Consider the following 24,523-nt stretch of genomic DNA (forward strand, 5'->3'; position numbering starts at 1 on the left):
ATTCAATACATCTGCAGAAAAATCTGTAGTGAAACAAATGATGTAGGAAAACCAAACTTTCACAATGAACTCAGTAACTATTTGAAAATGTTTTTGCAAGTCATATTTTTAAAATATATTTTTAGTTTTATATGCATTGTGTTTTGCCTGCATGCACATCTATGTGAGGTTTTTGGATCCCCTGGAACTTGAGTTACAGACAGTTGTGAACTGCCATATGGGTGCTGGGAATTGAACCTAAGTCCTATGGAAGAAGAGTCAGTGCTCTTAACCACTGAGCCATCTTTCCAGCCTTCTAAGTCATATTTTTAAAAAAGATTTATTTTACATTCATTGGTGTTTTGTCTCTCTTTCTCTTTGTGTGTGTATACCATACGTATGCTTGCTACCTGTAAAAGCCTGGAGAGGGCACCTGGAATTAGAGTTTCATGTGGTTGGAAGCTGCCATGAAAATCCTGGCAGTGGTCCTCTGCAAGATAACATATGTTCTAAACTGTTGAGCACCTCTCCATCACACAAATTAGATTTTTTTTATCAAAAGAATATTCTTATCTATAATTGTTTAAAATTTTTAAATTTTTTAGTAAAAAAAGGATTGACCCTGTCTCCAAACAAAACAAAAGAAAAAAAAAACACAAAGCAGAAAACCAACAAACAAAAACTTATTAAAAAAGAAAAAAACAAAAATGTATTGAAGCGTGCAGTACTGTGGTTATTGCATAGCCCATTGCTTCTTCCAGTGTACTTATCAAATTATTTCTAAACCAAAAGATATCAGGTATCTTCCATATACCAGGCCCCTGCTATACAACAAATAAAAGATTTGGGATTTACATTTGTGGAGGAAGGGAACACAGACAAAATTGAAGTAAATGAGTTAAAGGTATATAAGAAAGGGCATGAGGAATGCCAGGCAGAAGTTGGAACTTGGAACTGTAAATAGGGTGGCCTGGGAAAGCTTCTCTTAGTGACATCCAAGCAAAGATTTGAGGAAAGCAACGGACCAACAGTCCACCTAGGAAAGGAGATTCTGAGGTGTGAGTAGATTCCGTGCATGCTTTGAAGATGGAGCCAGTGGCATTTCATGATGGCCACCTGTGACATGTGACAAAGAGAACTGGGGATGACGCCAACTGTAGGTCTGCTGGAATGGCAGGAAGGCATTGCCATTTCCTTAAGTCCAGGAAGATCATGGAATCGGCTTGGCACAGTGGCAAGATTAGGAGGTTGGCTAGATAACCCCTGGGGTGAGGCCAGGGCCAGGATAGAAGTTGGTGAGTTATCAAGGTGTAGGTACTATTTAAGTCATGACACTAAATGTGGTTACCAAGGAACTGAGTCTGGAGAAAGGGTCAGAGGCTGAATGTTTGGATAATTTCTCTTACTTAGATGTCAGTGACATGAAGTAGAGTTAGCAGAGGAATTTGAGTAATGGTTGAAGTAAGAGGCAAACTGAAGACTGTTCCAAGGAGGAGTTCTTTTTTGTTGTTGTTGTTGTTGGGGAGGAGGGTGGAGAGAGGTTGGCTTTTTTGAGACAGGATTTCTCTGTGTAGCCCTGGTTGTCCTGGAACTTGCTTTGTTCCAGGATGGCCTCGAACAGAGATCTGCTGCCTCTGCCTCCCAAGTGCTGGGATTAAAGGCGCGTTCTACTACTACCCAGCAAAGAGGAATTCTTAATTGAATCAGATGATTAGATAGGTCAGTTAAGAGGATTGGAAATTAACTATTGCGTTTAATTAGTGAAGTGTTAGTGACCATAACAAGAACAATTTGGAGGAAGTGGTAGGTACAGAAGCTGTCTTTTGAATTAGAGGGAATTCAAGAGAAACTAGGACAGGAATATTCCAAAGACATTAAGTAGAATAAATTTAATGGTTAAAATTTTGTATAAATATTGAAATGCCTTCTACATGTGATGAAGATTTTAAGATTTCTTAGATAATTCCCTATCATTGTAGACATTTTCCTCGCTAGAAATACCTATGTAGACTCATCTGGATTAGGCAGATGTAATATAAACCACCCAGTAATTTTGTTAAAATACAGATTCTAGTGGAGTAGGATTTTAAATATTAAGGCTCCAAGGCTTTTCCGCCTTTGCTGAAAAATTTATATTTAGTTGGTTTTTGAGCTTGAGCTTAATCAGTGGACTACCACACAAAATGTGATTGTGTGAAGGAATTGTTAACATTTTGAGATTTGCTGATGTTATTGTGGATATGTTGTTTAAGCAGGGTGCTGTGTGGTGCAGACTGTTTTCAAGTCATGCTGAGATTGTAGGCCTACACCTCCAAGCCTGGCTCTGTGGTTGTTTGTGTACTTACAAGAGCAGGAATGAAGGATAGTTTGTGGGACTCCTTCAACCATGTGGGTTCTAGGGATCAAACTCATCATCAGCCTTGTCTGCAAGTTCATTTACCTGCTGAGCCATCTCACCAGCTGCATGGGTTTGTTTTGTTTTCAAATCCTCATTTTTCAAAACAAAACAAACAAAAAAACAAACACAAATAGTCACACTTGTATTATATATTTTTTTCTAGATAGTGTGAAAGTCTGGGAAATGAATGATGTGTGCATGGGTGGAATTAGCAATAGACTGGCTGTTGTTAAGACTGAGTGGGCTTTTTTATGGTTTTTTTAATACGGTATCTAATTTTTCATATATACATGTGTATGTGTGTGTATATTCATCAGGTACCAGATCTTGGGTTTTAGTATTTCTTGTCATCATTTATGAGCAAACAGCCAGGAGTGGTTTTCTTCTTCTCAGGAGCATGTTATCCCTAAGTCCGGGCTCTGATGCTGTTACTTAGCATGTTACTTGGCTTGCTGCTTCTGTGCTCAGTTTTCTCTGCTTCCTTTTCAGGCCTCGCCTTGGAGTCACTCTTCACAAGGTTGTGGTGGCAGGAGCGCTCTATCTTTTGTTCTCTGGCATGGAAGGGGTCCTCAGAGTTACAGGGGTCAGTACTGCTTAGACTGAAGTACTTGTTTGTTTTGTTTTTTTCTTAGTCCAAGTTTTTGTTGTCGGTTACTGTCATGTTTCTATCTTGAGTCAGTAAGTGGGTGATGATGGCTCTTCTGTTGTCCATGGATTCTGACTTTAATAGACATCTTTTACTTGAATGATGTGCTAGGGACCAGGAGAGTGCCACACTTGAAAATTTTTTTTTTATTTTAGAATGTTTCCATAGGCTGTACTGGTTGGACATCCCTTAATCTAAAAACCCATTTAAAATCTCAAAATTTTTGGATGTTGTGGTCTTGGTGTTTTGAACTGGGGATGCTCAGCTTGTATAACTCAGTTTTTCTAATCTCATCTATTAGAGCTTGATAAACTTACTATATGATCTGTTATGAATATCTTCTTTCCACCTGTCCCCAGATTGGTAACTATTTGATTCTTTCTCCCATTTACATCAGGTTCATTCAATCAAAAGCAACAGTTCTCTACTTACCTAGAACTTAAGGTTTAAAACTTAAATACAATTAGGTTTCACACAGTCCATTGCCAAGGAAGGAAGAAGTGGGCTTCCTGGGCCATTACAATTGTTTCATTAGTTTAAAAAAAAAAATCAGATTTTTGTCATAACCTGTTAGACTCAAAGTGTTCAGCTCTGTACATTTGGCTTTGCCCTTAGTAAAACTGAGTGCATTTAGTTTTGTGACACTTCCCCTTCCATACACTATTCATAATTGTAAATTTGATTTTCAAGCCCCACTGCCCCAGTGCCCTGTCCCCTGTGTGCAATCTCTGGATATTAGCAACTTTAACCAAACTGTCAATTTCACTTTTTCTCTTCTGCCATTACTATAGTATTTTTCTTACTCCTTGGCTCTGATAGTAAGCCTGGCCCTCTCTGCAGTTGATGCCTGTATTATTTTATGGATATCCTTTAATAATTCTCTGGTGATTGGGTTGTTAGAGTTATATACAAAGACTTTTAGATACAAACTTGTGGAAACTAAGACAGTTGTTTTGGGGGGAATACTTGCATTGTATTTTATGGTAAACTATTATTAGTAAAATTTCATTATGTTGCTCAGAGAATCAAGAATTCTTAGTGTATTAATGATACAATAATTATTTAAAATGTAAGAGATATATTTTTAGGATTTTAGTCTAAAAATAATAGTAGTAAATCAAGATGAGCTGGGGTTATAAACACGAGGACTTTTTTGTGGTGTTCTTTCTTACATGGGAACTCTATGGTAGTATTCTGTAGCAGTTTCGTTGACTTGAGACTAATTGACAGTTTGTAAATTAACTGAATTAAGCTGAATGCTGTCTACAGGTGCATAAGAAGGGAGAAGTGTTTATTTACCAAGTGCTGGCCCTTGTGCTTTTCTTCAGATCATGTGCAAACCCATTCCAGCTAACTGTTTAAGTGCAGAACCATGTCCTGGATTCCTCTGTTGCCTCTATTCATCTGTTTTCATCACCTCTTTTTCTTTGTCTGCAGGCCCAGACTGATCTTGCTTCCTTGGCCTTTATACCCTTGGCTTTCCTAGACACTGCCCTGTGCTGGTGGATATCCTACTCATTGGCTTGTTTGATGGCCGTCCATTTTCTCCCCTTGGAGATGGGCTTCATTAATCTTTCTGTTGATTTCTCCTTGATCTGGGAAATGGTTTATTTTATGTGTTAATGGCCTGAGAGCTCAGGTAAGCAGTTTTGTTTGTTTTGTCATTCTTAAAATCACAGAATTTGGTTGCTAAGCACATGATAAAAGCTTCTGCTTTCTCTTTTTAAAATGGACATCTCTTCTTGATTTTGGGTTGTTGTTTGCTCATCTCTCTTTGTATTAGAATCATTGGTTGCTCTGGTCCTGCTCTTTTCTTTTTTGTCTCCACCAAGTATAAAATTCTTTGATGCCTTTGAAAAAAAAATTGATGCCTAAAAATGGGTTTAGGAATTATTTAAGAGGTTTGATTCTCCTAAATCTCTTAAGTGGGATGAGCAGGTTTCAGCCTCAGGAAGGGTAAATTTCTTCTTTCACCTAGAAGGTACCTATTACCCTTCAGAACAAACTGACAGTGGATAAACAGGTTTCTGTTCCTGTTACTTAAACACTTGTGTAGTAGGGATTTGACCTTGGGTTCGGGTTTTTGGAATTTATCTTGTTAGGGGTATTTTAAATTTGGTTTGTCTTTTTGTATATGAGCATATATCTAATTGTGCAGCATTTTTGTACTGATAGATTTTGATGGTTGTAAAAAATCATAACATGAGCTGGTGTTGGTGCACACCTTTAGTTCCAGCACTCAGGAGACAGAGGCAGACAGATCATTGAGTTTGAGTTCAGCATGGTCTACATAGTTGAGTTCTAGGATAGCCAGGGCTACACAGAGAAACCCTGTTTCAAAATATAAATAAATAAACAAACTTCTGATTTTTCGAATTTGAGTAGATTTCCTATAGCAAAAAAGACTGAAATTCAGGTGTCAGGGTCCAGGTGAGTATCTGCCAAGTGCTGCGATGCTTGAGTGCTGGGAGGGTGATGGGTGAGTGGCTTAGCAGTCGCCGAGAGTGCTGATAGGTAAGCTCTAGCTCCCTTCACTTTTCTTACTTGTATTTTCCTTTCTAAAGTTTACTGTCTTTCCTCAGTGTATATGTGTGCATTGGGCACATGAGTGCATTACCTGCATAGGCCAGAAAGTGGGTGCTGGGTCCCCTCGTTGTAGTTGCCGGCTCTTGTAAGCTGCCCGATGGGAGTGCTGGGAACCTAACCCTGGTGGTCGTCTGCAAGAGCAGTGTGTACACCTAAGTGCTGAGCCATCTCTCCAGGCGCTTGCTATTTTGTTTTTAACATGTAATTTGTTGGGAGGTGCATGCCGCAGTGTACGCGTGAAGGGCAGAGGACACCTTCCTAGAGAATTCTCTTTTCCACCCCCACGTGGCTTCCGGAGATGGAGCTCGGCTTATCAGGCTAGATTGCTGGGTGGTGAGCGCCTGTACCAGGCGAGCCTTCTCATCGCCCCCCCTCCTTCATTTCCCCCTGCTCCTCCGATACTCGGGCATGAGAGCAGGCATCATCTGTCGTAGTCATCAGTTCCCTTTTGTTTTCCCATGGGAGCTTCTACTTGGGAATCTTAAAATGAAGCGTCACTGCTTCGGTAGCCAGCTCGCCTGGGACCTTCAGACAGTTGTGGGTCCTTTTAGTTCACAGTAGTGTGGGCAGCTGCTGCTGCTCCTGGGGACTGAGTAGAGAACGCCGGCAGCTGTGGGCACAGGTGTGACTGTAGTTAGCTACACCCGTGGGCCAGATGATGACTGAAATGGTGTCAACCCGTCTCTTGCATGTTACGCACCTTGTCATTACCATAGTTCTCTGTTCATCTTTTCCAGCAAGCCTATTCCTTTCTTTGTTTCCTTGTATTTTTCTTCTTATTTTTTCACTCTCATCCACATCAAGTTTTTTTTCTGTGTCATATTGAAATGATAATTTTCTCCTTAATCATGGTGAAGTTTTGTAGTGTTTGTGAGAATAAGTGAAAATAAGAGCTATAAGGCCTCTGAGATCTGTAGACTTACAAAGATGACCCTAGGTCATCTTTACTTAACCTTTTTGAACGTTTAATTCCTTGACTTGCAAACACATATTCATTAGCCTGACTCAAACAATGAAGCTGTTAAAACTTCGGAGGAACATTGTAAAGCTCTCTCTATACCGACATTTCACCAACACACTTATCTTGGCAGTGGCAGGTAAGTTTGGAATTTTTTAAATGTTGCATCCTGATCCTGTGATTTCCTTTAGAACGGAAATTGTTTTATTTATTCATTCATTCATTCGTTTGTTTGTTTATGGTATTTTGCCTGCATTTTTCTGAGTGCCACATCTGTACCTGATGCAGAGCCGGAAGAGGGTGTCAAGTCCCCTAGAACTGGAGTTATGGACAGTAGTAAGCCACCATGTGCATGCTGACAGCTGAACCTAGGTCCCCTGGAAAAGCAGCCAGTACTCTTAACTGCTAGGCCAGAACAGAAATTCTTAGCCTGAGAAGGTCATGTGTAGTTAGAGAAAGTTTTGCTTTTCATTCAAGGAAAGCAGTTGTACGGTTCATATTCTTTAAAGGATTAATGATCTTTTAAAAGAAGATGAGGAGTAGGGGAGATGTCTCAGCCAAATGCTTTGCTAAGGACAACAGTTTAGATCCCTGGTCTTCAGGTGGAAAAGCCAGCTGTGGGGTTAGGGAGGTGGTTTAATAGACAAGTACTTTCTATTCGAGCACAAAGACCTCAGTTCAAATTCCCCAGGACCCATGTGAAAAACTATTCATGGTGGCTTGTTCGGGTAATCCCGATGCTAGGATGGTGGAAACAGGAGAATCCCTGGGACTCACTGGTCAGTTAGTCTTCCCAAATTGGTGAACTTCAAGTCTAGCCAATCAGTAAGCTCCTATTTCAGTGAGAGACATTTCCTCAAGAAAGTAAGTTGGAGAAGGAAAAATTTATTCTGATAATGTTGATAAAAACCATATATTCCATTAGCTATTGTTCTAATTCTGAGGGTTACTGAAGTCGTCAGATGATAAAGACAAAATGATTGCAAAGCTGTATTTACAGAAAATGTTGGTAACAGTGTTATGGGCTTTGCTTATGGTAGGTGTTTAATAAATTTATATGGAAAATAAGTGATAGTAATGTTTTGAAGTCTGGAATATGGAGTTGTATTTATTCAAGATCAGTAATTGGGCGTATAAATAACCATTCATGTTCTGACCAGGTTTTTCATTTCATGCTAGCATCTATTGTGTTCATCATTTGGACAACCATGAAGTTCAGAATAGTGACTTGCCAGTCGGTAAGTTATAAGTGTGATAAGTTATAAGTGTGCAGTTATGAGTGTGATAATGTTGATTGTCTTTGATTCTTAGAAGGTGTACAAGTTTAAGGCAGGGTCTCTACTCCTGAGTAATCTGTGCTGTCATTTTGTGTGATATACTGGTATTTATTTATTGGTCCTAGGAATTACTCCCAGGTCCTTGTGCATCCTAGGCAGGAGCTTTGCCACTAAGCCACATTTGCAGTCCCATTGGTATGTTTTTATATGGCCATGCTTGTCATAGAAAAGAATTTTGTGGATGATAAACACAGCGTGTCATATTACAGGCTTGCCTTAACTCAAAATCTCAGGAAATGCTGAACGTCATTTATGAATGATGCTAATATGAATAGATTTTTAAAATGTGGACAGAGACTGTGGCCAATAAGATTTCTATGGAGATAGAGAGAGCTATCTTTTGGTCATACTGATAAGTGACAACTGACAATTATGAAACTAGCAATAGGGCCAGGCATGATGGCACACACTTTTAATCTCAGCAGGATGATTAGAAATTTAAGCCTAATAGGAGTCTTTTCTGAGACTGATACTCCAACCAAGGACCATGCATGGGAATAAACTAGAACCCCAGCACAGATGTAGCCCATGGCAGCTCAGTCGTCAAGTGGGGTCCCTAGTAATGGGAACAGGGAGGGGCTGTCTCTGACATGAGCTCAGTGGCTGACTCTTTGATCACCTCCCCCTGAGGTGGGGTTGGGGTGGGTGGGGGGAGCCTTACCAGGCCACAGAGGAAGACAGTGCAGACAGTCCTGATGAGACCTGATAGGCTAAGGACCACCCCATCAGTGGACTGGGGGGAGGGGCATGGGAGGAGGAGGAGGAAGAGGGGGAGGGCAGGATTGGGAGGGGATGAGGGAGAGGGCTACAGCTGGGATACAAAGTGAATAAATTGTAATAAATAAGTAATTTTTTTAACTTAAAAACCAGTTGTAGTGGTGTGCACTTTAATTCCAGCACATGGGAGGCAGAGAGAGGGAGATCTTTGAGTTCGAGGCCAGCCTGGTTTTGTGTGTGGGTGGGTGTGATTTAAAAATTAGCAGGGAGCTGTGACACTTTGACAGGTACTCCACAGTTGGCTAGTATCTTTGCTGTACCTACAGTAAGCACAACAAAGGAAACTAGAAACTGCTTTTATCCCCATGCTTATAGCCCCAGCACTTGCCAGCTGCTTAGCACAGGAGCTTTTAATAAACACAGCTTGAGTATATAAATAAGGGATTTTTTTTTTCTCTACCACGGAATTGTGAACAGTGATAATAAACATAAACTGTTGTTCATTTCCACTTATTGCAGGACTGGAGGGAGCTGTGGGTGGATGATGCCATTTGGCGATTACTCTTCTCCATGATCCTCTTTGTCATCATGATTCTATGGCGACCATCAGCAAATAACCAGAGGTACTACCAGAATGACCATGCTGCCAAATAGGGGTGGTATATTAGGGGACAGTGTCGGGTAGCTCTTAAAAGGACCAGTAGACACAAGAAATCCCAGGACAATGTTCTCAGCACCAAGGAGATTTGAGAGACAAAGATAGCAGACAAAGGATAAGGGAAAGGGAACAAAGGAGGGGGACAGGGATATTTGTCTCTGGAGTTGGAGGAAGGGTACAAAGGCCTGCCTCTGGATAGAGAGAAGACAGATGTGCCCCATAGAAACATGGTAATTTATAAAGGTAAAGGGGGGAACCCCATGTTAGGATGGGGTTTTGATTGGACATATTAGGGTAAATCAAAGGAGGCTTTTGATTACTGGACTTCAGTACTTTGAAGCTGGACTTTGGTAGTCAGCTTCAGGAGGAGGAAGTAGCCAAATAAGGAAATAGACCTTGGTGTCTAGTTGTTAGGAATGTAATCTAATAGCAAGACAGAGGGAATGGGGGAGAGGGGCCAGGCCTGCAGAACCATGTTTGCCATGCTCCAGCCTACGAGAGCCCTTCAGTTCAAGCATGCTCTCTCTTTCACTTCTGTGGGCCTTAGTTTACTTTTTTATAATGAAAAGGAATAAAACTGAGTTACTTAGGTCTGTTTCAACTCTGTCAACATCTTACACTATAAATAATTGGTTTAGGTAAATAACAGGAGAGAATAAAAGTAGAATATCTCTCTACTTTCTGTTGTGCAGAAAGAAATAAAAAATTCTTTAGGCCTTGCCTGACTTACTGAGGTGAGAAGGTAAAATAAAAGTCTGTGTTACTGACTCTGGAGTGAGTCATCATATAATGGTTACTTGTTTAGTGCAGGCAAATCCTGCTTAGGAGCTGCCCCATCCTTATCAGCATCCGTACCTTTGTCTTTGTTCTTTTTCCCCTATCTCGTATTTAGATGATTAAGAGCTTATGTTAAACCACATAACCCTAAAGGCTAAGGGTGAGAACTTAATAATCAGATATGCAGATAAAATTGGGAGAGAAAACAGGTGAAAGGCTTTGCTGTACTTTTAAATTATGCACTTACTGTGTGTTCACTGAAAAAAAAGAAAGTCAAGTAATAGAGAAAAGCTGTGAAAGGAAATTAGAGAGAGCTGAAACCATACTGGTGGGGGGGGGATGTACAGCATTGGGAGCCCCTATTATAACTGCTCTTAGTGTGTTGCTTATTAGCTGTAACTAGGTTTAAATGTTTCCTTTCTCTAAAGGTTTCTAAGGTTTTTGTTTGTTTGTTTGTTTTTGTATTACTGTCTTGCTTTCTTTTCCCTTTTCCAAACACTGCCTGAATTCTGTATGACTTCATATTAATTGCTTAGTTATGTTCGTAGTGTTATGTATGAGGAGAATTAAACCAAGGATAAGGGATAATAGAAATACCCTGTGTATTAGTGATGTTCTCCAGTATGCCCCGGTCATTTTCTCCACACCCTGTTGTGTGACAAAACTTTTCTTGGAAAATATGTCTACTCACCTCAGATAGGGAGCAAGAGACCAGTTTGGTTAACCGATGAGTTTTATTAGAGTTACTTACAGGAGTAAAAATGACTCAAAGATAGCTGCATCACCAAAACCTGTCCCAGCATGGGCAACAGCTCTCAAAGCTGGGAACCTTGGAGCATACTGCACAACCTGTAGGCCGCTCAATAGGTTGAAGAGTGTCCTTTCCATCTGCCTCAGTTGGTCTAAACCTCTTTTAGGCAACTTGGCTGGTTCTTCCAGGCAGCTGCTCTGGTCTCAGAGTCTTTGTAACTTGGCTTGTTTGAGAGTCTTCTTTTGTAGTTTTCATCCTCTGAGAGGGACTCCCAGGTTTTATTGCTTACTCTGGTGGGAAGGGTTTTAGTGAATCCAGTTGGTTTCAGGAACTTCCACATTCTATTTTGAAGTGTTTGCCTGTTTAAGGAGCTTTCTGCAGGGTAGATTGTTTTAATTCTTGAGGGAACAATACCCCGACAATTCCCCCCTCACCTAACAGTTTTCTAAATTCATTTGTTAGTTATTATCTGCTTAGTCTTTCTATACCCCTAACAAACTCCCAGGTGTGATCCTGTAATAGCAAAGAACTGTTCTTCTTCTAACCAGAGTGGGGTCAAGCTCCAGAATCAAGAGGAGCCCTGACAAGACTGTCCAGTCTCCTGCTAATTGCAAACTTAGGGTTCCTGCCATCTTCCACAAAATGAAAGTGGCTCATACCACTTATACCACTCAGCATAACTGAGTTATGCTGCTCAGTTGATGATATAGGCATTTAAGAACTTTCTGTGCCGGAGCCTGCCAGCAGAGTCGAACGGTTCTTGAGTCGGGAGTGAGGATTCAAATTAATAAACTAAAACACAACACACAGGACCTTTCCGAGAGGCTTTGGTGGAGACTGGACTAGACCAGTGCCCCTGGCTTTATTTCAGACTGTTTTTAAGCCAGAGTAAAAACAGCTCAGCACAGTGAGTTAACATCACAGGAGGTGAAACAAGAGGTGTGATTTTGACAAGCTATCCCACCTGCTGTCGCAAACAAAAGGTGGACTTGGAAATTCTTTCCTGACTTCAGTGGAGGCCTGGTAAAACCAGTCTTTGCGATTTAAATATCAAAGCAGCTGCTAGAACAGCGGCTTCCAACATTTCTGAAAGAGAAGCAGTATTGCAGTTTCAGTTTCAATATTAGTTCTGGACTCTTCTGAGAGAGGTTGTTCCTTTGAGAGAGGTTGTTCCTTTGCGGCATTCCTTTCTGTTCTTTGTTCTGTCAGGTTTGCCTTTTCACCATTGTCAGAGGAAGATGAAGAGGATGAGCAGAAGGAACCAATGCTGAAGGAGAGCTTTGGTGAGCTTTGGAGAAAAGTCACTGTTCTGATTTGTGCCCTCATATATATATATATATATTTTTTTCCCCCCAAAGAAAATAATGTTAAAAAGAAAAAATATCTGCGTTCTTCTGTTTGGTAAAGTTAGGATGAAGAGAGACTAACAAAGTTTTAAGGTGAAGCCATGATAAATAGAGTAATACTTGTATGTTAAGTGTCCAGATACCTTGTAAAAGTGAGACAATTTTCAAAAAGTTCAAATTTAGCTTTGAACTTTTTATTACAAATGTTACGATAGAGAAACATCTGTTGCATTATTCAGTCAGTGAGCTTAAAATAAATCTTGTGAATATGTTTTTGTTTTTGTTGCTGGTGTGATGAAAAGTTAACCAGTCTATGAGAGTTTTGTTTTTTTTCCTTTCCCTTTGCAGAAGGAATGAAAATGAGAAGCACCAAGCAGGAACCGAATGGAAATAGTAAAGTAAACAAAACAGTAAGCATGACTTTTTTCCTTCCTTTGTGATCTTTGCCTGGTCTGTGGCCCACAGTGGAACCCAAGATTGTTACAGGTAGTCCTTAATGATTTTTTTTTTAACTATGCTACTATTATGATTGCTTTTAAATATTTTAGTAATATTACATTTCTGTTTTTATATATTTATTTGTGTGTGTGTATGTGTGTGTGTGTGTGTGTGTGTGTGTGTGTGTGTATGTGTATGAGTGGAGTAGGGTATATATTATGCCTGTGTGAATGTCAGACAACAACTTATTAGAGTTGGTTCTCTCTTGCTGTGTGACTTCCAGGGATTGAACCAGGTCTTGGCAGCAATACCCTTACCCTCTGAGCCATCTTGCTGGCCTACATTTACCGTCATAACACCCATGCTACCCGAATCAGTTATTGTAATCACTATCAAAATTCCAGTGACATTTTTCACAATTTTTATTAAAAAGCAACTGTAATATTTTTAAGAAACCACAAAAGTACAAGCAAAACACCTAAGTAGTAGAAGTATTCTTAAGAAAAACACACTGAAGGCACATACTAATTTGGCCTCAAAATGTAGCACAGTGGGACTGAGGAGGTTGCTTTTCTCCATGCACTTTCTGTATAAGCATGAGATTCTGAGCACAGACACCCAGGCCCAACATCAAAAGTCAGGCACCATGTGTAGCTCAGGCCCTGGGAGGTAGGAGCAGCGTTTGCTGGCCAGCCAGTCTTAGCTATTCTCTGCACTCTAGATTCAGTGAGAGGCCTTCTCAGAAAACAAGTGGTAAGATGGCCCAGCTGTTAGAGGCTTGTGCTGCCAAGCCTGATGACCTGAGTGTTAGTGGAGAGAGAGAATTAACTCCCCCAAGTTATCCCACACAGCTATAAATTAATAAATGTAAAAAACAAACAAAAAAACAAAAAAACAAAAAAATCCAAAATTTTAAAATAAGGTGAGGAATGATTGAGAAGGACAAATGTTAATGTTTGGCCTGAGCGCGTGCACATCTGCTCATACATACCTGCCCGCACATGAGCACATATGTACTTATATGTACACAAAGTGTTCCGCAGGACGCTCGAGCAGCTGTGTAGTCAAAAGAGTGTGGTGAGCCAACTGAGCACAGTAGAGAACCCAAAGGTTAGACTTAGGCGTTTCTGGTCACCTGAATTTTACAGATATACTAAGGATACATAATAGGAAAAGGGACAGTTTGTTGTCCTATAAATGGTGTTGGAGAAACTGGAAATTATTCAAAGTGAACTAAAGGCTTTGGGAATATAGGTCAGTTGTAGAATATCAGCCTTGTATGAATGAGGTTCTAGGTTCAGTCCTCAGTACCATAAGTAGGGTGAGTTGTGTGTACAGCGATGCTGATTAAGGTCTTAAATATTTTAAGTCCTGAAACTGTAAAACTCATAGAAGAAAACAGGAGACACACTGTATTATACTGTGTAAAGAGTTTTTAAAATTTGTATCAAGCAGTCCAGGCCACAAAGTCAAAAATAAAACAGTCATCACATAGAGTTGCAGCAAACCAAAAAGCTGCTGTATGGCAGAGCAAACAGTCTACAAGAGTGAATAGACAACCATGGAATGAGAGAACAATATGGCTAATATCTGTGTATAAGGAACTCAGAATAAGTCAGTAGCAGGAAGACATGCTAACTAAAAGGGGCAAAGGATTTTAATAGAAATTCTCACAGGAAGATATTACAAATGTATGTTTAAAATTTACTCACCAAAGATGATTAAGAAATGCAAAATAAGCCGGGCATGGTGTAGTCCCAGTACTCAGGCAGGCAGAGGCAGGGGGATCTCTGTGAGTTAAAAGCTAGCCTGGTCTACAGAGCGAGTCCAGGACAACCAAGGCTATACAGAGAAACCCCGTCTCTTGGGAGGGAGGATGAGGGGGAGAGAGCGCAGAATAAAACTACAATGAATCGTTAACTCAGAACTGCTAGAATATTCAAAAGGCAAAAGATGAAAACCTTTCATATTTCATAAGATAGTTCATTAAGTTTCACTCAGTGACGCAGGCATACTTGTGCTTTTGATCCCAACATGCACGATGCGGAGGCAGGCAAATCTCTGAGTTAAAAGTCAGCCTGGCCCACAAAGTAAATTTTCAGGACAGCCAGGGCTACATGGAGAAAAGACTTGAAAAACTAAGCAAACAAATAAATAAATAAGCAGATAGATAGATGATAGATAGATAGATAGATAGATAGATAGATGGATAGATGGATGATAGATAAAATTGGCTCAATGGCTGACTTAGTGAAATCTGTTTATGCACAGTCAAATACCATTTATTCTTAAAATAGAAGGAAATTTTGATATTTTCAGTGACACTGGTAAACTAGAAAACATTTTATTAAATAAGCCAGGTACAGAAAAATAAGAGTTGCATGATCTCTTTTTTTGTGAAGTCTAATAATGTTGAATGCACAGGAAAATAAGGTTGAGTGGTAGTTAGGGGTGTGGATACTGGGGATATATTAGTCAAAGGTATTTAAAGAAAAACTTTTCATTGAATTTTTCATCAGTCTTGTTTGTTATGTGCATGTACTGTGTAGGATAACAAAAGGCTGCTAAAAGAATAAAGGTCTTATGAATTCAGATCTAGTCTTGTTTCATTTATTGGCATGTTTTAGTAATAACTGGTATTTATATGTTCCCAGCAGGAAGATGATTTGAAGTGGGTAGAAGAAAATGTTCCTTCTTCTGTGACTGATGTGTAAGTGTTTGAATCGTTACTGTAAGAACCCTCTTTCAGTATTAGCATTACATAATTATTATTTTCAGTGGACAAACTGAAGAGAAGTCTAGTGAGAATATGAAGTATCGAGGAATGGTTAAAAGATTAGGAGTAATATAAAAACAAAGATAATTATGATTATTGACTTGAATGACATGTCTGTTTAGAAAGACTTAACTCTAGATCATCCTAAAAACCATAGGCTAATTCTTCTAACATTTCTGAATTCCTTCCCAGAGCCGTAGTGTTAATGAGACACTGACCCTGCCACTCAGTAGACTGTTTGTTTTTTTTTTTTCTTTCTATATAATTTGAGAAACTCTTATTCTTTTTTATTTGCTTTTTCTTTCTTCTCTTTGAAGGAGATACAAATCTTAGCCAAGTTTTAAAAAAGCTTTAAATTTTGTTTTTAATTCTATTGTCTTTCATGAATGGTTTATAGCCTTATTTAATGTCATGTTTCTCTGCAGAGCACTTCCGGCCTTGCTGGATTCAGATGAGGTTAGTAATCAAGTCATGGACTTCATCTCGGTGGATCTGGTAACTAGCCATTCATGAGTCCTCCATTGAGGAAGAATCTTATCTGTCTACTGAAGTGTACACTGGTTTGGCTAAAAAAGACAGGAATGGGCATACAGAGATTCCTTTCTGTAAATCTGTGTGTCCACACTCCCTTTTCCAGAGTTACATGGTCAGACTTATGAGTGTGTTCATTTAAAAGCTGAGTCGCAACCTGGGTGTGGTGGCACGTGCCTTTAATCGAAGCACTCTGGAGGCAGAAGCAAGTGGATCACTGAGTTTGAGCCAGCTTGGTCTACAGAGGGAGTCAAGGACAGCCAGGTTTCCACAGAGAAACTGTCTCGAAATAAACAAACAAAATTGGGTAATAAGACGCTGAACTCTGTACTGTATAGTTCCTTTGTCTTTAAGAAATTCAAGTTTAGGGGCTGGAGAAATGGCTCAGTGGTTAAGAGCACTGCCTGCTCTTCCAAACGACCCAGGTTCAATTCCAGCACCCACATGGCAGCTCACAACTGTCTATAACTTCAGTTCCAGGGATGCTAATACCTTTGTACCATTGCACAGAAAATAAAATTAAATAAATTGTAAAAAAAAAAAAAAAAATCAAGTTTATCCTACTCTAATCTTGGCAAAAATAGGAGTAGTGTTGAAAGGAATATAGTAAATTAGCACAAATTATAAGTTATTTCAAGTTACCTATTACTAAATTCAGCATTTCTATGCTTCTATAAAATTATAATTAGTATCTATGATATTTATGCTGGTTTTAAATTTATTTTTCCCTTTAAGGTTTAAAAAAAATTTTATGTGTATGGGTGTTTTGTCTGCATGTATGTCTGTGCACCACTTGTGTGTCTGGCACTCTCAGAGGCCAGAAGACGACATTGGATCCTCTAGAACTGGAGTGACAGTTGGTGGCGCGTGCATGCTGGGAATTGAACCTGGGTCCTCTGAAAGAGCTGCCAGTTCTCTAACTGCTGAGCCGTCTCTCCAGATGAAGTTTATAATCTCTTACTGTGGTTCACATGAGGTCTAATGTGAGAAATATGGCCTAGGCTTATGCAACTGGCATATACATCTTTTGAATGTTAGGATGTTGTAATCATTGTTACAAAATGTTTAGAAGCATTTTACCAGATTCTTACTTATTGTGTTGAACTGTCTACCAAAACAGCTTGTTGATTTCTCACTGGCCTGCTATGACACTATAAAATGTCAAATCCTTTAGCTGCTCTATCCTTTGGAATGAAAACTCCACATTTCCAATCTGAATTGCTCCACACAACACTTTTGGTTTCTTAAGATTCCTGGCTCTCTTTTGGGGTTTTAATCTGCTTTCTGTTTACCATCAGTGGCCCCCTTGGCCTCAGCTCTCTGTAGGCCTGCTATATGCTAGCTAAATGGGACAATTGTATGAACCACCTATGACATACATGGGAATACAGGGTTATTACAGTGCTTTTTGGAAATTGATTTCACCCTTCAATATTTGCCTTTGTAGAAAACTGTTAAGACTTTGCAAGTAAACATAATGGCTACCATGATCTCCTTGATGTGGTATGAAAACACAAAATTTAGCATCCTTAAAATTTTTTCTTTTTCAAGGCAGGGTTTTTCTGTGTAGCCCTGGTGTTCTGTAACTCACTTTTTAGACCAGGCTTGCCTCAAAAAGAAATCAACCTGCCTCTGCCTTCCAAATTCTGGCAGTAAATGTGTATGCTGCTATACCTGGTAACCTTGTAATTTTTTAAGTGTGCAGTGTGTGTGTGTGTGTGTGTGTGTGTGTGTGTGTGTGTGTGTGTGTAGGTAGGCCAGAAGGTCTATTTTGTTTCTTCTCCTGTGTTTGTCTACCTTATTGTTTGAGACAAAGTCTCTCATTACACCTGCAGTTTGATATTTCAGACTGGCTAGGCAGCATGCCCTGTATCTGCCCCCTAGAGTTGGGGTTACAGATGGTTGCTATTGCACCTTTTTATTTCTGTATTATTCTGTGTGTATAAGTGTATGTACGTACATCATGAGCATGTACACCAGGTACCTGAGAAGAAGGTACACACAGACATACAGCAGAATTCAGTTCAAATAAGATTTCTGCAGGTCTCTTCTCTACAACACTGTGTTACAGTTAACAGTACTGTATTGCACACTAAAGACTGTAAGGGTGCTAAGTTTCATTCTGAACTGTAGTTTGGCCATTTAACCGTGGATGGGGCCTGCAGTGTTTCAGAGTCATCATATACACTGATATAAATAATTAACATAGAAATGTATTTGTGAAAAAAATTTGGGGCCATTTGTATAGAAATTATTTGGAATTTAGACCATTTTAAGTTATGTACTTAGAATAAATCTTTTCCCCCCATTAGGAACGAATGATCACGCACTTTGAAAGGTCAAAGATGGAGTAAGCTATGGGAAGCTGCTGTAGAAGATGGCTCATATCAGGGAAGAGACCAACTTACGTGTCAGTCTCCTGCTGCTCCATGGGATTAAAGGAGGCAAAGGCATCGTGCTCTGTTCCTTGATCTTTGTGCATGGAGCTGGGGAGAGATGTCAGCCAAGAAGAACAGCATACTGAAAACATTCATGGGATGAGAAAAATCTACAAGCTTCTTTACGTCATTGACACCCTTTCCCTCCCAAACCCCATCATGGCTGTGTTTTCTACCTACAAGTTGTCCCTGAACTTTCTGTTCAGTTGTTTAATCTGTCAAACTAGGAAGCTTAAAATTTCTGAAAGGACTGTGTGTCATCTACACCATAATTTGTCATCTCTAGGAGCAACTGCCTGTGGTTTTATTTATTTAGGAAAGTTGTATCGGTGATGGGAGAAATTGTCATTTATTTTTGAGTTTCCCAGGGAGTCACAGTTACATCTTGCAGAAGTAGTTTGAGTAAAATAGGCCCTTCGGAGTTAAGGAACCATAGATCTATCAGTGACCAAAAGGGAGAGGGGGAAGAGAGAGAAAGTTACATGTGATTCAAAATCAAGTGCAATTTTGTTTACAAATGGTGTATATTAAAGATTTTTCTATTTCAGATGTGCTTTAAACAGAAATATTAGCGTAACTCTTCTGACATCTGATACTACGACACATCCCATTGCTGGCAATGTGGTGCACACTCCAAGACTTTTAACTACCGTTTAGTCAGCCTCCAAGGGTGGCACTGCAGAGCCGCAGGCAGTGCTCAGTTTGCCTTATGCCATTCTTTGGGATTGCACCAGAGGCCAAGAGGTCCTCTGTTGAAGGGCTGCGATTGTTCACCCTGCAGGAGGGACTACCATGCTTCGGAAGGGGAGCTCACAGAAAGGGAACGGGTCCCATTGCTCTACAAGCAGCTATTCTTGCATGAAGTGGTGTGGAGGCCCTAGACTGCTGCTTTTTCTTTTCTTCCCTTTTTTTTATTTTTATTTTTTTAAAGAGTGACTGTTCTGGTATCTGGTGTTGGCTTAGACACTGCTTGTAAGGAACATCATCACCAGGTGATTGGATTCACTTGAAGCACTGTATTTCAGTTTTAGTGGCTTTATCCTGTTTTACCTTCCCAAAATTTTTGTTCTACATAAAAAGTTCATGCCACTTTTTAATATAAAAATTTTAACAAAAGTAATGTCTTTCTCATTTATTTCAAATTTTCTTTATACAACCTTCTTTCAGGCTTTCTTTCCATGGCTTTTACTACAGATTGTCTTATTTTCTGGTGAAACTGATGACCACAATTTAAAATAACTCACACTGTTCTGGTTTACTTTCATTGCTGTGATAAATACTATCACCGAAAGTAGCTTGGGGAGGAAAGGGTTTATTTCAGGTCCTTTCATAATCCATCATTGAGAAGAGCCAGGGCAGGAACTCATGTAGAGGCCATGGAGAAGCACTGCCTTTTTTTTTTTTTTTTAATGTTTATTATTTATTTGTTTGTTTATTAATTAAATGCAACCCAGGACAACCTGCCCAGGAGTGCCAGGGATGCCACCACCAACACAGGCTGGGATTTCCCGCATCCGTCATTCATCAAGAAAATGCCCCCACAGACTTGCCTACAGGCTAATTTGATAGAGACATTATTTTAACTGGTTTCCTTCTTCCGAGGTAATCCTAGCCGTCAGGTCGACAAAATGTTAATCAGCACACCTTAGTAAAATGTTAATAGCATTTAGGGAACATTTCTCTACAGCTTTTTGCCGTGGTGACTTTTTTTAAACCCACCTTTGGTGGTACCTTTAAAGAACAGTAATATGAGGAAATGAATATATTCTGAAATTAATTCATTATCAATGGCTGCTAGTGTCATATGTTCCTATTGCAGGGAAAACTTGGCAGATGGAAGTCCATTACTGTGCAGCAGGGCGGTGGGTCACTCATGTATTTTTTAGAGTGTTTGGATGCACAATACACAGTTGATAGTCTTGGGCTATAGCCTTGATGCTGTTACTGGGATTGGATATGTGGTATGACTTAAAAGGACATACCAGGAAGGTCATTTGGTTGGGTGGTGTTGACCTATTACTTTTCTAGAGTTTAATATTGCTTGGTCCTTGTATCTGGAACTCAAAGTATTAGACCTTTTCCTAACATAATTGGATTCTAATAACTGGCATTCTAAAATTTCAAGAAAAGCATTAATTGTATTAGAAACACAAAATTTGATTATCTGAACAGTATTTAATAAAGATAGGGTCCTTAAACATGAGAAAACTGATATGGTATAAAATCTCCAGGAATAGTTTGGACGTCATATCATACCCAGCCTTTTAAGAGTTTTGCATTAAACCCAAATGTTTACGTTTATGCCATACCTGATACTTTGTTACAGACCAACTGTACAGCTTAACTTGAATTGGTTTTAATTCTCCAAATAAAGTTACCCTCAAGCATTAAGGGAGACTAAAGAGCCACGTTACCTGCTTTCCTAAAATGAGTATTAGGATGTATGACACAGTATGGGAGAGTCAAGTTGCTAGGGATATGATCACCAATTTCAAAGCCCTAACAAAAGTTAGTGAATGAATCTCAAGCATCTTTAACTGTGGCTAGAAGCATGCAAGCAAGGATAGCTGTGAAAACATTTCAACACAACGTTAAACATACAACAGAAGATTTATTTTTGTAACTCAACTTTGTAATTCTCAAGGATAAACTCAAAAGTGTAAAAGGACTGGGCATGCCTTGAACCCTTGCTAACTGAAGTGCAGTCTCAGGGAGTAGTAGCATCAGCCATTTTTGGAAGTATGTTCAGCATGCTCAGTTGATCCCATTCTGGTCCTATTGAATCAAGTTTACGTTTTAGTATTGAGTCCAGGTTATTTGTAAGTACAGCAAGAAGCCGTGGGAAGTGCCTCAGTCAAGTGTTTGCCACACAAGCGTGAGAATCCGAGTTTGGGCCCATGATCCCATGTGATAAAGCTAGTGCCCTCGCGCTGAGGCAGGACCTCACTGGCCTGCTAGCCTGGGTAGCTGTAAAGTGGGTGTGTCTTAAAAACAAGAGCAAACCAAAACCCTGGCCCTTTCTCATAAATCAAAGTGGAAAGCAACTGAGGAAGGCGTCTGAGCTCTGGCCTAAAACATTGGTCAGGAACAATGACTCACCAGAAGGGTTTACCAAACAGAAGACATTTCTGTTCACGTGTCTGAACTTCAGGCAAGCTGCTCTAGAATCTGGCGGGTAGATTCTGGGGTTTCTTTCAAACACCCTTCAGTGCATACTACAGCCCCATATGCTCCCTTTAGGGAGTTCTTTAGGGAACTGTGCTGGAGCTGAGTCTGTAGCTGTAGCGGTGGTTGTGTTCGGATGTACTTCCCATGGGTTCATACTATTCCCCTCGGAAGTTTGAGTAAAGTTGGAGACAGGCCCGAGGTTGCGTTTTCCAAAAGTTGCTTGTCTGGGGACTGAAAGAGAACCACTGGTCTACAGCTTTGAATTAGTTGAAATGTAACAATGTTACTGAAACAGTCTATTCCTAAGTGTCTTATCTCCAACCCAAGACTGACATCGAGGCAGAAGTTCCTTTTTTTCCTGGTTGGAAGGGCTGGGTTTTCTTTGAGGCTGGCTTCGAACTCCCTATGTGACTGACGATCATCCTGAACCTCCTGATTGCTGTGATAACCGGAGTGGGCCACCTCCCCTAGCGCTAAACCCACTGAGGCAAATTCCCAGCCAGCGCAAGGTCTTCACTAAGTTAACCGCTGAGGACTCCGAGACCTGTTTCCCTCCCACCTCAGCACCAAAAGACAAAAAAGTCAGGATGGGGATTAGCGGCGGAGGGGCGGAGCTTCCGCGGCGGAAGGGGCGGGCTTTAGGCAGCAGGAAGTCCGGCGGCGAGGATGGCGGTGATGCCAGAGGTCCTTTAGCGGGGTCCCTGGTGGGGGCCGCGTCTTGCCTGTCTTCGGGCCGTGGGTTCCTGCCGGCAGCCGGGACGGGACGGCGGCGGCGCAGCGTCCGCAGCCATGCACGACGCCTTCGAGCCGGTGCCAATCCTGGAAAAGCTTCCCCTGCAGATCGACTGCCTGGCTGCCTGGGGTGAGCCGCGGGGCCTCGCGCCTAGCTGGAGAGAAGCAGGGCGTCTGGCCGTGTGGGTAGGCTGCGAACGTAGGCTGTCAGAGAGGGCGGAGGTGACAGGGCTGTCCACCGCGGGCGGCTTGCGCGACCGCCAAGGACAGCCCGTTTGTGGACATTTTATTCCCTCGTGTGCTCTGTGCAGTTGGAAGCCGAGCTCGCCCTATTAACTGTGCTCAGTCGGGCCCTGTTTCGGTTCCTAAGAGGTCTTAAATGGAAAGGGCAAAGCATTGGGAAGTTGTTAGCCTTCCAGGGGCTTGAACTTGTTATACGGTTGTGTTTTCTAGGTGAAAGACACACAAGGTTTACGGGCCACTGAGCACGTTAGCGCCGTATGTCAGAACTTAGTTTCGCTCAGTTCACTTTTCCTTTTGGTAGATAGCTCACATACTCGCTTATTCTAAGTGGTTGATTGCTGTATGTTGTGACGTGCCCAAGTTACCTGAGTCTGAAATGGAAGAGCATCATAACAGGCTGCTGTGAAACCTGATCGGTACGACCTTGTATACTTTTTCTTGAAATTGGCCGTTGCAGAAAGCAAGGTCAGCATCTTTTGGATGTTCTTTTGGAGTTCAAGAATGTAAATCTTGGCCCTCAAGCTACATTGAGTGCTTATCCATGAATCGTTATTACCCAAAACCCCCTAAAGCTGAATAGAAGTAATATCAGTCTTTTCTGTTATTGCCCTAGAAATTAAGGGCCTATACAAAGGTAAAGTTTAGAAACTTTACTTAGAGCTTACACTGAGTAAGGTACCATGATGGACCCTGTGGAAATGTTGAGGGTGCTATCCAGCCATCCTTGGGGACTCCTTAGAGGGATTCAGATCTTCGTGTTTCTCTGTGCCCTCTTTGGGCAGCCCCTGGTCTCTGTAAAATCGTACCTACACTCGGTAGACTGGTCTAGTCCTCCAGATTAGGGAGAGAATAGAATCCAGTTCCTTACACAGCTATCTCAAGAAAACTTCATGTCCAGGAGGAAAGTGGCTCTCAGTAGAAAATGACATATGGAGGGATTCATTTCTCCATTGTTTTATCAAATATGTATTAGATAGCTTCCTGTACCATTCTCTCCACTGAGGACAGGCATGCAAGGATGAGAAACAGTGCCTGTGTGCCCAGAACACAGTGGAGAACAAAAGCCTGGGGGCAGGTTATGACACCAGATAAACGATACCAGGAGTATATGCTGCCTATTCCAACATGGGCAAGTACTCAGTTCAGTCTAAGACATGGATCCAAGCAGGATGAATGCAGCTGCGAGCCACGGCGATTGACTCGGAAAGACTCACTGACCCCACCGTGGCAGAGTACGGAACTAACTTCTAAGCTTCTCAAGAACAGCTTTGAAATGATAACTAGCTTTTGTCCTGCTTTGATCCCTCACCAAACAGAACAAATGTCCTGTTGCCTAGGTTACTAAGGTTGCTGTTGGAGTACAGGAAGATTGTTTACTGCCTGTAAACATGAAAATAAAGATGATTTTATTTTCAGGCTTTAGATAATAATTATTGCCTTCTATAATAATGACTTCTAGTCATTGCCCCTTTTTTGTATGTTGTTCTTTTACCTGGGAAGTTCATCTAGTAATCAGAACATGTAGAAACCAGGTGAAATTTAAGCTGGAAGACTGGCACACTCCATCTCTCTTCTGGGCAGTGAAAATGAAGACATTGATGCTCTCCAGGTATATAATCCAGCTGCCTTTTTAGCATTGTGATGCCTAATAGCATGACCCTAACAGTTGTAGATTTTTTCAAACTTTTTTTAGATACATTTGTTTTTATCCATAAGAATGCTTGCCTGCAGGATTGTATGCATACACCATGTGTGCCTGGGGAAGTCAGAAGGTGTCAGATCCCCTGGAACTTGAGATCTGAAGCTGCATATGGTTGTGAGCCACCATGTGGGTTCTGGAAACAAGCTCAGGTCCTCCAGAAGAGCAACAAATGCTTTTAACCTCTCGGCCATTGCTCCATCCCCAGTCTAGATTCTAATACTCCAGATACTCCTATCCTGTATCATGTTTTAATAAACGGGGTTTCTTTTTTTCCTTTGGTTGAGGCCAAAGGCCTTGGAATCATAGTTAACTTTTCACATTCTCAGTCTACTGGACCATCTT

At 40.8% G+C, this 24,523-nt stretch overlaps 2 protein-coding genes across 6 annotated transcripts in view; both read left to right on the plus strand.

The window, feature by feature from the left end:
* Tmem87a (transmembrane protein 87A) overlaps positions 1 to 19,452 on the plus strand; it is a 47,251-nt gene extending 27,799 nt beyond the window's left edge. The window contains exons 11-20 of one of the 4 annotated variants that reach the window (XM_021639395.2): positions 2,867 to 2,960; positions 3,815 to 3,886; positions 6,598 to 6,706; positions 7,747 to 7,805; positions 9,141 to 9,244; positions 12,017 to 12,090; positions 12,502 to 12,563; positions 15,246 to 15,301; positions 15,793 to 15,823; positions 18,211 to 19,452. In XM_021639395.2, coding sequence (XP_021495070.1) covers positions 2,867 to 2,960; positions 3,815 to 3,886; positions 6,598 to 6,706; positions 7,747 to 7,805; positions 9,141 to 9,244; positions 12,017 to 12,090; positions 12,502 to 12,563; positions 15,246 to 15,301; positions 15,793 to 15,823; positions 18,211 to 18,252 — 703 coding nt within the window. In that variant the 3' untranslated portion in view covers positions 18,253 to 19,452. Of the gene's footprint in view, positions 1 to 2,866; positions 2,961 to 3,814; positions 3,887 to 4,460; positions 4,530 to 6,597; positions 6,707 to 7,746; positions 7,806 to 9,140; positions 9,245 to 12,016; positions 12,091 to 12,501; positions 12,564 to 15,245; positions 15,302 to 15,792; positions 15,824 to 18,210 lie in introns of all 4 variants that reach the window. The other 3 variants (XM_021639394.2, XM_021639396.2, XM_021639397.2) reach the window with 3 other exon arrangements.
* Positions 19,453 to 22,135: 2,683 nt separating this feature from the next.
* Positions 22,136 to 24,523, plus strand: part of Vps39 (VPS39 subunit of HOPS complex) — a 45,410-nt gene continuing 43,022 nt past the window's right edge. For both annotated transcript variants that reach the window (XM_060372164.1, XM_060372165.1), the window contains exon 1: positions 22,136 to 22,366. In XM_060372164.1, the coding sequence (XP_060228147.1) occupies positions 22,294 to 22,366 (73 nt within the window). In that variant the 5' untranslated portion in view covers positions 22,136 to 22,293. The remainder of the gene's footprint in view (positions 22,367 to 24,523) is intronic.

The sequence above is a fragment of the Meriones unguiculatus genome, chromosome 18, assembly GCF_030254825.1.
Source record: "Meriones unguiculatus strain TT.TT164.6M chromosome 18, Bangor_MerUng_6.1, whole genome shotgun sequence".
NCBI lineage: Eukaryota > Metazoa > Chordata > Mammalia > Rodentia > Muridae > Meriones > Meriones unguiculatus.